Source organism: Pipra filicauda, unplaced genomic scaffold, assembly GCF_003945595.2.
Source record: "Pipra filicauda isolate LSUMZ 115617 unplaced genomic scaffold, ASM394559v2 scaffold48_size3843733_pilon, whole genome shotgun sequence".
In the NCBI taxonomy this organism is placed as follows: Eukaryota; Metazoa; Chordata; class Aves; order Passeriformes; family Pipridae; genus Pipra; species Pipra filicauda.
This window is the reverse complement of record NW_024104631.1, coordinates 2,009,870-2,024,724: the sequence shown is the minus strand read 5'-3', so window position 1 is coordinate 2,024,724 and position 14,855 is coordinate 2,009,870. Positions and strand designations below refer to the sequence as shown.

The following is a 14,855-nucleotide window of genomic DNA, read 5'->3' as shown; positions in this document are numbered from 1 at the left end:
TTTATCTGACCCTGTTTTTGCTCTGAGGGAGTGGCTTCTTAGCCCAGCCTGCTCCACTGAGGAGGTACAGATAGAACTGAGAGTATCAAGGAATGCTAGATGGGAGAAGGGATGAAGCACAGCACCTAAACACCTCCTGCCTGACTGTGCTCTCAATCTAGTGATTGCTTCATATGTGCTAAGAAACAATACAAGACTGATGCCTTTAGAGGGGTAAAAACTAAAGAGTGAGTTGCTCAGAACACAGCAGAAAGACCAACCTATAAGTACCAGTTGCATAAAATAGTTGTTTTCCCCACAATGCATTCTTGGAATAGTAAGCAGGAAAGAAATCATAATCAGAAGTCTTTGCTATCCAGGAGTTAAACTAGGTTCTCATTCTGACTTACATGTTGTGTCCCACTCACGTTCTGTTGCTTAGACAATAAATTTTCTGGTGTATAGGGCAGTCTTAAATCTGACCCTTTTTTTTCTTATTAGCCTTTGAAGGCTTTGTATGACTAGGAGAATTAAGGGAAGAGTAGGACTGCCAAGTGGTTTTCATAAGACAAAAATTAGTTTCTTACTCTGAAAAAGAACTGTCCCACGCAGAAGACCTGCTCTCTGTGGGTGATTGGTGACTTCCACTTACGTTAACAACCTAGTCTGGCTGCTCCCTTCATTTTCCATTGCTCAGCATGTTGCTGTTCTCTGGGCTTTTGAGCTTATGGTACTTATTAAAAATCAACAACAACAACAGAGGCAAACCAAAATCGGAAAGCAAAATACATAAGGCAAAGGATGTTGTTTTTTTTATTCCATCCCTGTCATTCTGCTGCAGAAAACTCAGAGTTTAGAAATTACCATTTGTTTTGTATGATGCAGTTTGCAACTGTAAATATTTGCGTTTTTTTAATATTTAACTGAATGTTTCCTGGATCGTTTGGAACTGGTATAAATGGTAGAATAACTGATTTTTAAGAGACAAAAGTCAGAGAGGGACTTTCCAGACTTGTCTCCTTCCTCCCTTACAGTCATTTCTACTCTAATTGGTTTGGTCTAACAGCAATGACAATTAGGGCTGTATGCAAATAGCCTGATAAAGACAGTAACGTCTCTCTTTTTTCATCCACCATGGACGACGCATTCTGTCTTTTTTCACTGAGGGGGAGGCAGTAGGTTGCAAAAAGAAGTATCCACCTGTATTCACTGGCTGGGCTGGAGTTTCTTACTGTCTCTTAACAGCAACCACATCCTTAGCAGGTGTCTGTTTACACACCTGATTTCAGGGGAATAATGCCATCTGCCAAGGGTGTGAACTTTTTTCAGATTTCAGCAGCATGGGTGTTTTGCTCTGCCACTACAGGGTGATGGTATCCTGTAGACTCTCTGGAATGGTGTCCTTTAGATCTTGGTCTTACAGGGTGGGGTTTAGTCACTAGGGTCACAGTATGGTTTGTACCTGTTCCAAACCTCCACTTGGTAGCCTGAGGCTTCAGATTTGACTCAGGACCTTACAATCTTTTACGAATGAGAGGGAGGAACTATGTTGAGGTCTTGTCTCCCAATGTCCTAGCAAATGGTCTTTATGGATCAAGCTGTTCATGAGCCCCAAACAGAACAAAGCTATGAAGGCTAAGGTTTGAAAAATTAATATTTCCCCCTCTGGGACACAACAGCTGGGGGCTGTGTTTACTAGCTGCTTCTGCAGAGAAGTGCAACAAAATTGTCAGGGGTTGAACAGTTCCTCAATTGGAATTGTCCTGAGTTGGACTCAAATTCTCCAACTGGCAAAGATGTGACAGAGAAGGATGTAAATGTGATTAAGGTCTATAAAACTGAGTGGACAGAGAAAGTGAACATGTGAAACTTCCACTCCTTCCTTTGAGATGGGATTATCAGTTGGCAGGTCCAAATCAAGGAAAAGGAGGGGGGGAGTGTTATACAATATGCACTTATGGAGCTTGTTGACATGCAGATATCTTGTGGGAAAAAATTGTGGGTTTAAGAATGTGATCTCATGACAAAAAAAATTAATTTGTTGTTATCAAACACAAAGATACGGCCTCAGACTCTGAAAGCACCTGAGCTGAAAATTGCTGTGGGCTGAGGAAATGGCTAGGGAAAAGGTCCCAGCACTACTGGGACCTTTGCTTGATTCTTGCCTCGGCATTTACATCTGGCTACTCTCATACCAGGATACAGGGCTGGATTGTCCTTCAGCTGGACCTGATACTTCTGTTACCATGTTCAGTCATTCATGTCAGTAACATATATGGTCCTATTCTATAGCTTGTAAAGCTCTTGAACTTTTTCTTCCTAGAGGATATCTTCTGGGATATCTACAGTACATTTTTTACTGCTGGTGTTTGTGAGCTCAGCATTTGTAAGAGTAGTTAATTTCTGATCTTCAAGCTTCTTGCAGCCTGTTGTGACTTGGGCAAGTTGGCTGATCATATTAGCTTCCACACAAATTCATCTTACTGTTTATGTATGCAGCAGGAACAGGGAGATTTTAAGTCCAGGATTTCCTTGCCCAGAAGGTGTTCCTTATTCTGTATTACTCCAGTCAGCCATGCTGTTCCACAAATGTGTCATTTTAGGAGATGTAAGGGATCTCAGTGATTTCAAATATGTTTCCCTGTGCCTATGTATTCTGTGCTGCTATTGAAGGGCATGCAATATTTGGAGTGGTTTTCTGCTTATAATCTTAAAGACTCTGGAAATTCTCTAGGACAGGAAGAAGTATTACTTCTCCATCAATCTTGTGTTATTGTTTCATCATACTGTGTATGTATGTTCAATTTCTGCAGTTCAGGCAGTGGCTGAAAGAAGAATACGGGGAAAACTCTTCTCAGGATCTGCAAGAAGCCAAAAATCTTCTGAGCAAATATAAAGAGCAGGCAGAGTTGCATCAGACTACCGGAGGAAGACAGTGGAATAACAACTTCTCATCTGTGCCATCTCTCTCATACAGCAACTACACAACAGAGACCTAATCGTAGGAGGTCGATTTTCTTCTTGCTACCTTTGCAAAACATCTTGCTGTGTTTTCCATCCCATCTTCAAGACTTTCAGCAGTAAACCATGCAAACAGTTGATTTATAGAAAGCTTCTTGATGACATTATGTGTGTGTGTATGAGTGTGTTTCACACAGTTTTATAATTCAGGCAGGATCAAGCTCTGTTTATGCCCAGAGACAGGATCCAGTTACTGTGGCTGAGGCAGCTTGTCCGCCAGCCACAGCTATTATCCCCTTATGCTCATGTTGCCTGGCATTTGGTGTGAGGTTAGCTCAACTCCTCTTGTTGTAGGCTAGCAAAGGGCTTGAAGAAATGAAGTCCGGTGATTCAAGCTGTGGCAGTTTGTTATCTCTGCACTATTAGTGTGGGAAAGATGTTATTGCACCTGAAAAAGGGAACTTAAGTCTGTGTGTCTGCTGCTCCTGTTCACAGTCCATTGGCAAGTAATACTGTGGAGGTGGGTTTGAACTTGAATGCTAGGCTGCAAGCTGGAGCAGGTGAGATGTGAGTGCACGTACCTTTATACAAGCAGTAGCATCTAGGAGAGAAGTGGGACAGACAGCTCTGAGTAATAACACCTTCAACTGCCACAGTCATACTTGCTTCAGTGCACGTGAGACGGGGCTGTCGGTAGAACTGCCACAGACCAAGAGCACCGAGCCTGTTACCACAGCTCAGCTGATGTGCAGTGATTTAAGCCATGGTCCCTTGACTGTGCATCTGGTCTCCCAACATAAGCTTCTCTGGAGAACAGCTTATCAGGTCTCCAGTGCCACTGAACTTCATTCCCCATGGAGCACGTGCCTCTTCAACACACACCCCTGCGCACATGATAACGTGTCTCCAGAGTGGGCTCAGTGTGAGTGCGAGCACCTGTTTCTTTGCTTGTGCTGTGGTTTGCTCTTTGACTTCAGCTACCTCAAAAACGCTGTTCTTGTCATTGTGGTTGTAAATGCAACCTTGATAATTGCCTTGTGTAATCTTAATCTGACACGGAGTGAAGTAAGTGGGTGCGTGAGTGTGAGTGTGCGTGCGCATGTATATTTCACAAATGTCTGTATTTGAGAAGTTTATTGTTTTCTTTTAAAATTGCCCATATTTCTCACTGGTTTAAAGATTAAGTTGTTGGAATTCAACTTTCTTGCCATTTAAACACCACTATGTATTTTGCTGTGATCAAATTGGTAGGAACACATTTGTAAAATATATTTTAAACTAGGTTAAAACTAGGGGCCATACTCTGCTCTTGGTAACAGTGTGTGTTTCTGGAATGGAGCCATTACCTGACTCAAGTGGATTGTAAGAGTGTGACTTCAAACATGTCAGTAGGAATGCTGTGCAGCATATTGATTTCTGATGGTGTAATGGGGGGTGACACTGATGCCAAGATAATGATTTCTTGTCTTTGACTTGGAGGATGGAAGACCCACTCTTCTTGAAGATTCCAGAAAATAAAAAAATACCTCCCAAACAACCAAGATAGAAAACCAAATACAACCCCCTCATTTGTTCAGATGTGGTGTATATATCATGCTAAAAGCTGAGCACTGGGTGAGAAACAGTAAGCGTACTAGATAGACTGTCGTCTCTTTCAGTTTCTTCAGTACTCTGACCTCCCATTCTTCACAAGATTCCTCTGCATGTGATTTTCTGCTTGCTTTGGGTGGCAGTGAATTCTTTGGAGAAGAGCGAGGCTTTTGGGTCAAGTAAGCTCTAGCTGTTAAATTTCTGTTGTTAAGTATCTTAAAAAAATATGTTATGGCTTGTGAAATACGGGTCGTGCATATCAATAATTGCTTAAAAGGAAAAGAAGGGAACGGGGCGAAACTGGCCTGACCATTTCATCTGAGTTCAAGCCTGCATCAGGGTTCTCATTGCACTAACTGCTTTAAGTGTACTCAGCATGATGAGAGCAGGATAATCATATCTGTGTTGCAGTAAGGGAAGTTGGAGTTGGGAAAAGTGCTGGAATTGACCTTGTGTTCAAGCTTGCAGCTAAATGAACCACTGCCAAATATATGGATATACTGTATATTTGGTACATCCAGCAATTGCTGCTCTGTGTGTGTCTGGTAAGAGAGGTATTTAACTGCCCTTGAATACGTTGATCTGCAAATAATTGGCTAAGAATTCCAGCCCAGCAGTGTCTACGTTGGCAGTCCCTTCCATGCTCTGGGAGCAGATGTGGTAATTGGAAAATGTTTTCCTCGGTAACAGGGTCTGACACATGATCAGGATGCGGGTCCATTTGTTCAACCCTCTACTCACAATAGGATATGTAGGGCAACTTCAGCCCATCCCCAAAGGGCAGCTTTGTCAGAAGTATTCTGCCTATGGTCTCACAGCCAGTCCATCCTTTAGCTGGCTGCTGACACTGTATCCCATAACATTCCTGGCACTCTAGTCTTTGCGGTAGTAATCCTGTGAGTGCTGGTAAGTTGGCAGTTGTTTTTGCTGTTTGGCAAATATAAGGCAGAATGGGAGATATCTATTAATGTTCGTGTGTCCAAGATTTAATCTATACTGGTTTTTTTTTAAATAGTTTGGTTATCCCCAAAGAGTCAGTCTCACAAATGGGATTTTTTAAGAACTGAATTTGGCTTTAGGGCCACATAGCCACATCAACGTGCATTATGCTGCAGCTCAAAAGCAGATACAGGGTAAAGTTGAAGACAGAGGGAATGCCATATTGTCAGCAAGTGAAAATGCTTCTCTCTTCTTAAAAGATGGAAGAGGTATTTTCTGTAGTCTCTTGCTTCAACATCTTGTTAAGTGGTCTTTATGAACTGGGTACTGCATGTAGGAGCAGTATAAGAGCAACAGCAGTCCGAGAAAACTTGAATGTGGTTTGTCCATGTAGAGAGCAGAAGGATAGTTTACTCCCTAATTACCACAGGTGCAGGAAGAGAGTGACTACAGTTCTCACCTTTTAGAGAGGGAGAGGAGCTAACACAGACTGAGAACATGACATGATTTGTCTTCCAACAAGCCTTTCAGTGGCAATTTGTAGGACTTTCCAGCTATCTGGAACATGACTAGACCCAATCCACCTCTCAGTAGTTGGCCTTTGTAGTGTAGGTGATGCATTCAGTTATTTTGTTTCTGTACTTCAAAACACTGTCCTCATTTTGATGTTCACTGGAAAATGTATAAAGTTTATAACACCTTACTGGATATCCAGATTTGAAATGTATAATTGATTTTATTTTTTTTTTTTTTGCAGGGGGTTAAACTTGATATCCATGTGTGATTATAAGCAGATGTCTAGTGTTATAGAATGTAGGTAATGGGTAAATGCATTATTAGTATTTATTACTCTGTTTTTTTAACCTGGAAAAAGTTGCTTCCTTACATTTTGTGGTTGAGTGGGAAGATATGACAAATCATATCTCTGTTTTTTAAAAAGGACAATAATAACATTGTTTGCTACTACTGGCCACCACTTGTAGAGATGTCAGTGAAAAATTATAGCAATTACTTCCACTAGTTTAAAAACTCTAAATCTGATAAACTTCTTGATTCTGTCTTCCTCTTCATGGGCATCTTAGTGAAGCCTTGATTGCTTTTTCCAAATGTTTGTATTTAATACGTTCTACAGTTTTTTTATAAATAAAATTAAATGTTAATACCTGATCTGCGTTTGTATTTCTTGAAATCAATAATAATGTCCAGAAGGCTTCTTCTCACTGTTTGTATCCCTGCAGGTATAATAAGAGTACAAGACTAACTCATTTTGGTATTTAGATTACTTTTTTCTCCTGCACACGGACTTCTTGAAACTTCCCCTCTCTTCACCGAGTTTTTCCAGGTGAGTTCAAGAATCTTCACAAGAATCTCTTGATAGTCTCTCAAGAAGATGTTGGATGTTGCTGTCTTACTTATTGTTGCCAGCTCATCTTTGCAACAGGGTATGTGGTGAATCCAATTTTTTTATTATTTTGAAATACATTCTTTTCTATAGCACACTGATTTAGGGCTTGATCAGCTGTAAAACTTACCTGGTTTTCAGACTGCCAGTGCTCAAGACTCTCAGGAGTGCTCTGTCAGAGGAAGCTGATGTAAGCAGCAGATGATGATTCTCAGGGGAAAAATATTTAAAAACAGTTCAAGGGGGGAAATGCCCCATTGAAATTCCCACAGATAACACACTGAATTTCTGGTTTGACACTACCTCTGCTAAGAGGGTAATTCTGACATTTGGGCAATAAAAAAAAAAAAAAACAAACAAACCAAAATGCCCACCAATCTGAAAATATGATCAGTCATGCCTAAGTATCTCGGCCAAATCTCATGTCCACTTTAGTCATTGCTGAAGGCTGAACTGTTCTTGCAGTGGGACTCCCTCATCATGAAGGCAAAATTAGATGCTCAGGCACAGTGAGTTTTAAGTCTTTTCTTTTTGCCTTTTCCTTCCTCTCGCAGCACTTGTTAGTTTATATACTGGGAATGTGTGGCTGGTGTTTCCTAAGGGATCTTGGGGACTCAACTAATTAGTTGTAGCCTCCACTAGAATAAAGTAAATGTGTCTGTGGATAGCTTTGAAAGTGATGGATGCACCTTGTTCATAATACGTTTCAGTTCATCTTGAGTGTAAATGGGATTTTATTAATGTTTCAGTCCTCTTCCTGTCTTTCTGTGAAAAGGCTTTAAAATTCAATGCAACCAGCTATATGACACTTGAATTAGTAGTGTAATTACCTCCTTTCTCCCACCTGTTTTCCACAGCAATGTCTTAGATACATGTGCTATAGCAATGATGAGACAGAAAACATGCCTAAAGTATAATCCCTTGTGATCTAGGAAAACCTTATAAGTTTTAGAGGAGGCTTTCCCCTACCCCTAAAGGAAAATAGCAGTTTCCAAATGAAAAATGCACTGCTGCTTTGTCTTCGTTTTGACCACTTAGTACTTTTCAAGGGTAATTTTTACCCAAATCATATGCAAAAATTGTCCTGCAGCCATGGTGCCGTATTACTGTTCCCAACTCTGTGTCTAGTTCTCCCTCCAATGTTACATGTAACTGTTGTGAGTTCTGGAAAGTGGCGTTCTGATCTGATTCCTGTAGTCCTGTCCCACCTTGCAGTCAACTGAGGGAACTAGAGGGCAAACCTGCATGTCTTTACATGTGCTCATAACCTGATGAAGAGTAATGGCTTTGCCAGCACATTATGAGAGTCCTTCCATCTCCTCAAGAAGATTGTATTGAGAGAGGGAAAATGGTGATGATCTTTAGAAAATATTAGACAGCATGAGGAAGATGATATTGCACTGTGCAGCGTTTCTGTAGATACCCCTGGAGACAAAAAGCATGCCACAGGAACGGTTATTTTCACACTTTGTTCTCAGCAGAGCTTTTAAACATGAGTCTTGTTTTCCACGTGCCCCAGCTCCTGTGCTTAACTAGTTCATTGCTGCTGTCCAGTATTATTGTTCTGCCCTCAGCCAGGGCACAAATTTCTCATTATACATGTTTGAATGTGTGCTTTGCTCTAGTGAGTTACACCAAGTGCAGTTTAACAAAAGTGAGTAGCTTGTGAGTAGCAAGGTGACTTCCTGTAGTTTCTATGTAGTTTCTAGTGTAAATATTAGGAGTGGGCAGCTAATGAAGTGTGAGCAGGAGGTGCCTTTTTGCCACTGAGCAGCTGCATAGCTCAGTCCTTGTAGGAGACTCAGTTCTGCTCGTGTGAGTCAAACACATCTGCAGTAAACTGGGAGTAAAACTCATTTTCAGACCATCTCAAAAAATGGGATTTTTCAGCCAGTCCTGCACCCAGTTTCCATTTCAGTTGAGACAATTATGAATGTGCAGGTTTGTGGTCCCCATTATTTATTGAACAATGAATGGAGAGATTAGAACCAAGACATCGAAGCTACTTGAAGTGCACAGTGTTTTTAGGTTGTTTGCTTGATGGGTTGTTATTCCACAGGCATTGGCAAAGCAGTGTTAGAGCTGGGCAATGGATTTACAAATGGGCCCTTTGAAAGTCTGAGTTCCAATTCTCCCTCTTCCCTTACTTCCCTTCTTTCTCTGAAAGCAAGTGAGTTTTTATTTAATTTTTCGGATACAGGGGATGAGATTTTTGTTACAATGTATTGAATTTCTTCCCTTCCTCCCATCCTTTTACCTTTTTTTTCCTGTGTGTATGCAGGGTATTTGTTTTGTTTGGGTTTAATAACTGGTATTTATCCCAAAACTCTTGAGTCAGGGTGAGTGCCACAGTGTGGCTTGCAAACAATTTGTTTCCTGTAAATGTGTATTTATATTTCAAAAATGCTCATGTTGCTGATTTTATAATTGTGTTAATAACTATGCTTCTGGTGTTTGTGTATCTGTCCTGTTATGGTTGTGATGGTTGTTTTCCAAGCCTGACATGACTTCTGTTGGGTGTTGTTATCTTCTATGGCAGTCTGGCTCCTGTACAGCACTGGATGCTTTGGATAAGTAACACTGATCCGTGACAGTGTTAAACCTGACAGTAAAAAAATTAGAAAGGGATATTTAACTTTTATTTTTGTGCCAAAAAGCCATGTTTCATTGGTGGACCAGCACCCTATGCAGGTTACTGATTTCAAATATTTTATTTCATTCTCTCAATTCCTTTTATTTTAAGGTAATATGGGACTTTGTGGAAAGTTTCTAAATAGGGAAAAACTCTGCCCTGTTCTTAGAGGAAGTATGTTGAAGGTGTCAGAATTATGTGTATGCATGCTCACTGCATATTTTTCCAAGAACTGCATTTTGGAAGTCTTTGCAAGTTAAGTCTGCAACATGTAGCTTTCCCAGAAAAAAAAAAAAAAACACTTATAAAATCCCTCAGTGTCTCAAAAGAAGAAAAGAGAAAAACAGACAAAAATTTGCATTTCTGCATATCTTGGAGGCTGTGCAATTATAACTCTGCTGTTTCTCAGCTGGGTAAGGCCATATTACTCTCAGGTTAACCATCAGTAGCAGCTTTGGGGGAGGAAAGGGAAAAGGTATACCCACCTGTGTATATTAATGTAATATAGTAATTCATTACAAGTGCACTCTGGGCTTTGCTGTCACTGAAAGGAGCTTAAATACTCCTTCTCCTCCTTAACTGTATTTTCTTTTCTTGTAGATTTGACCTTAATTTCCCTGGGTTGGTCACCTTACATCAATGTTTGCCTTGGCAGATCTGACGTATTTCTAGGTTGCCTTTTCTCCCTTATAATGAACATAAATTTTAAAAATAGCATAGAAAGGGTTACAAGAACACCTCTGATGCAGTAAGACAGGCTAGAAATTTCCACAGTCCTTTTTGAAGAAAAGAACTTGTGGTTTTGACTTGTCAAGAAGGCATACTGAGTCAGTCACCTTTGTCCAATCCATAAAATACTGGACTGAGAAGCATTTGGAATTCTGATACTAAATCTCCTGCAACTTGCTGTGTGACTTAGCAAGTTGTTTCAGTCTGGTTTGCTTAATTTTTCTAATAAAATCAGGAAGCAGTGTTATGACTTTTCCTGGTACAGCTCTGAGAAGCCCCTGATGAAAAGCACTGCATCAGTGTTGGTTGTGTATTGTTAAATGAAGTATCTGCCCTCTATCTGAGGGATGTTAAAATATGTTTGTAACAGATTCTGAAGCAGGGCAAGAAGCTGTGGTGGCTTCTTGCTTTTTGTCAACATCTTCGTCTCACCTGCATATGAAGTTCTGTGCTGCACAGGATGGTAGTTGGATGTTGATGTGAGTAGGGAAAATTTGAGGTCTTATTTCTCCAGCTTCCATCTGCTGTATTTCAACATGAATCACATAAAGTGAAGATGTCATAATTTCTAGATGGAAAAAAATGGAGTGAAGTGGAAGAGGTCCACAGCAATTCTGGTTGTGACTGCCCTAGATTAAATTCATCCCACCAGTACATTGGTTGAACATAAAATCTCAGGTGAAAATTAAATGGTAGGGATATGTAGTATGCCTGTAATTTCAGGAGTGATGGGGGTGGGGTGGGCGGCAAGCAGAGGAGGAATAGCATATGGTAAAAAATTAAAGCATTGGAATACCTAAGGGTAACGTGGTTAAAGCTGCTGATGCATGTGCTGAAATACCTTCTGTGCACTCCAGGAAAAAGTCTGCAGGCAAAAAAAAAAAAAAATGGGCCAGGGGGGAATTCTCCAATGTTTCCTATACTTTGGATATATGGTTATGATGATAGAAAAAAAGTGTTTCCCTGATTTTGCTCTAGGCTTGTTCTGGAAAAAAAGTGCATATGGTGAATACCGTGATGAATACATCTAATAAAAGCTGTTATGGCAGATGAGAACTGGAGGACGAACAAAAATTAGTGCCTCCTTCGCCAAGCTGCTGCTGCTGCTACTTTTGGACTTTTGTTTCATGGAAGACATGAATTTGATTCATTTCCAAAGACAGCTTGGAAACTCCAGGCAGCAGAGCAAGGGACTCTCCCTTGACTTAGCTGTTTTTCTCTGAATGCATGGCACTTGTGTGAAATGCAGTCAGTGCTGCTTCTCAGGTCATTTCTGAGGGAAGGTCAGTGCGTGGGGACTGACCCTCCAGTCATCAGTTTGAGTGATCTGGGGGTCTCGGTGCCTTGCAACATTGAACTCCATGCAGTGTTGGGGAACTTGCAGCACCTGCTGTGGGCACCATAGTTAAAAAGGAAAACCTTTAATTTCGAGCCAGAGTAGATGCAAATGGTGTATTGGAGAAGCCTCTGTGTTTCTACTGATGGCCAAAGTCTCCTTGATGTTGCCTCCACTGCTAAGCTGGGTGATTAGGGTTCCTTTAATCCCTCCAGGCTTTCCTCCCTCCCTTCAAGACTGAATGGAGGCAGTTGCTGGACTCTGTGCTGATCATTTGTTCAACAAAGTTGAACAGTTTTAATCCATTTTTAATTTGAAGCATGTATATTAGGGTTGTTAGAAACTAATAGATGATTTACCTACTGAAAATAACTTGTGTGGGGACCAGGCTGGGGAAATAGTAGAGGTAAGAGTAGGGAGAGCATGGTTTGGTGAGTGCTCTCAGAGTGATTTGCCAGCTCTGATGGGAAGCAATAAAGGGGGGGAAGAGACAGTAATCAGTGAATCAATCCGCACGGCTCATTTAAAAATACCTCCTTTTTTGTGGCTTTAGTTACAAGAATGCTTTGTGGGCTGCAGAAGAAAGGCATTGGTAGCTGTTTTAAACAAGCCATATTCTAATTTCATATTTCATGAAGTCCTGTGAACCTCTGAGCAAGAGAATTTCCACCTGTGTGCTTGTTGGGGGAGAGGGAGGGCAAATGACCAGTTTAAACAGGAGGTTGCAATTGAAGTAAGCAGGAGCCTTCTCTAAGTAGTGTTGGGTTGCAGGTAAGGAGCACTTTTTTTGAGAAGGGATGGAATGAGACTCTAGAAATGCTATTTCAATACAAGACATCAAAGATGATGCCTGAAGGAAATCTTGAAATAGCCATATTCTCCTGGGAAATGGTAATAAATATGGTTGTGTCTCCATCACCTAGAGTAAAACCTGCCCAGTGATGAGGATTGCCTGCCTTTGCATCGCAGCTGGCTCTATGCTTTGACATGGCACGCCCTGGCTTCCCAGAGATGAGCTGGGACACAGCCATGTCTGAATGCACAGAGACAGGCTAGGCCTAAGGTAACGACCCTGCCCAGCTCAGGCTGCGCTGAGTACAGACCCATGCCATGGTTTCCTGGCAAACTGGATGAGCTGTACCCCAGCCAACTGGGAGCTAACTGTGCATGGGTAATATTGAATTGGTTCTGTTTGGGAGAGGATTAGCCTGAAGACCTGGAGGGGAAGCTTTAAACATTGAGCGCAATCCTAAGATAAGCCTTTAATGCACATATTCAGAAGTCAACGATGCTTTTGGCAGTTTTGTTTTCTGGCCATCCTTCAAAGGAAGGTGATCAATATTCTTGGTCTGTCGCATGTTGTTGCAGCTTTATTGAACAGCAACTTCACATTTCAGGGATGATTTTTGTCAGGCCCTGCAGATGCAAAGTTGGTCCTAGAGGGAAGTAATAGCAGTCAGAAAAAGGAAGACCCCTGTTAGGGTATTCCTTCCCTTCCACCTGTAAATAATAATTAGATGTGAGAAGATTTTAATAAGATCCCCTCTATAGAGGTGTAATTGTTTTATTTAAACAAGGCTACTGATGTAATATATCCCAGTCTTAAGGTTTCAGAAGATCTTCCAGCAAGGTGGTGTGTTTGAAGTCCTGGCATCTGATTGCAGGAACAAGAAAAATGGAAGTTGTTTGACTTATGCAGATATGTGCTGTGATTGTCTTTAAAAGTAACACATAACCTTTAATGGAAAAGAAAAGCTTGTAGTTATTGTATGACTTCGGCTTGTCATGAAATCTCTCTTTTTCCTACAGTCTTCTGGAGCTTTGCATCAGTGATTCTCAGTTTCTAACACTGTTAGTGTTGGACAGCCATGGTGCATGCTTGTTAAGTCCCTGGAGGTGAACAGTCATAACAGATAAGCTGATCTTAATGGAGTTTGTAGTGGTCTGGCTCAGTGAAGTTAAGAGAAAAGCATAATGATGTTTTTAGAGAAAAGCCAAGAAAGGCTTTGATTTTGTTCTGTTGGTTTACTGCTGCTTTATCACAAGGGAAAAGCTCTGTAAGCAAATAGCAGCACTTGTGGGAGTTGGAAGGAAAAGCTGGAGAAACTTTCAGGAACTGTATAATTTTCCTGAGAAAGATACAGTGAGGTAAAATTTTTGTTCTGGATTTTCTGAAAGGGCAGAAAAGATGGCTATTATTATATGCAATCAGAAAGGTGAAAGGAAAAGGACACTTCTTTGAGAATTTCATTGACTGTTGTATCTCAATGCACTAAAAATATCCCCAAACCCAATAATGAAAACATGATGACTAACCAAACTGGTGGTTTTAGCCTAGAGTGTATGCACAAACTGGCTGTCAGTAAACTGCACTTGAAAATGCAATGGTTACAGCACTGTTCCAATATTTCCTGGGAGGAGTAGGAATATGTGGAGAGAGCATGAATGCATTGGTGAAGAAGATTGGGCCCAACACTGTTCAATACCCTCATAAGTGCTCTGGATGATGGGATCAAGGATACCCTGATGAAATTTGCTGATACCAAATTGAGAGAGGAAGTGGACACTTGGAAGGGAGAGCCACCCTGCAGGAAGAGCTGGATAGACTGGAAGAGCAGGTGAACAAGGACCTTACAAAGTTTAACAGGGACAAGTGTAAGGTCTTGCACCTGGGAAAACATAATCCGGGCATCTGTCACAGACTGGGATCTACCTGGCTGGGAAAAGGACCTGGGGGTCCTGGTGGACAAGCAACTCAAGATGAGTGAGCAGTGTGCTGCTGTGGCAAAGAAAGCCAATGGGATGCTGGGCTGCATCAACAAGGGCATCACCATCAAAGATAGAGAAGTCATTATCCCACAGTAATCAGTGCTTGTCAGGCTGCACCTGGAATACTCTGCTTAGTTTTGGTCTCCACAGCTGTGGACAGTCTGTAAAGGGTCCAGAGAAGGACCACAAAGATGATCAAAGGCCTGGGCAGCCTTACATATGAGGAAAGTTTGAGAGAACTGGGTTTGTTCAGCCTTTAGAAAAGAAGGATTAGGGGAGACCTTGTCACCATTGACCAACACTGAGATTTGCACAGTTGTTGCATGGTTTGATCCCTGTATGAGCCATTCATTTAAGAGTTAAGCTTGATGATCCTTGTGGGTCCCTTCCAACTCGGGTATATATTCTGTGAACAACCAGTATGCCTCTCTAGTAGTTAGCCATTCTGTGAACAACCATGCCCCAGTATTTAAAGGGTGGCTTCAATGAAGATGGAGACTCCCTTTTAACAAGGAGTC

General features: G+C 41.3%; 1 protein-coding gene across 2 annotated transcripts in view; it reads left to right on the top strand.

Moving 5' to 3' along the window:
* The window catches only part of DUSP22 (dual specificity phosphatase 22), a 43,165-nt gene extending 36,529 nt beyond the window's left edge, over positions 1 to 6,636 (top strand). For both annotated transcript variants that reach the window (XM_027727959.2, XM_027727958.2), the window contains exon 7: positions 2,793 to 6,636. In XM_027727959.2, the coding sequence (XP_027583760.1) occupies positions 2,793 to 2,978 (186 nt within the window). In that variant the 3' untranslated portion in view covers positions 2,979 to 6,636. The remainder of the gene's footprint in view (positions 1 to 2,792) is intronic.
* Positions 6,637 to 14,855: the final 8,219 nt, after the last annotated feature.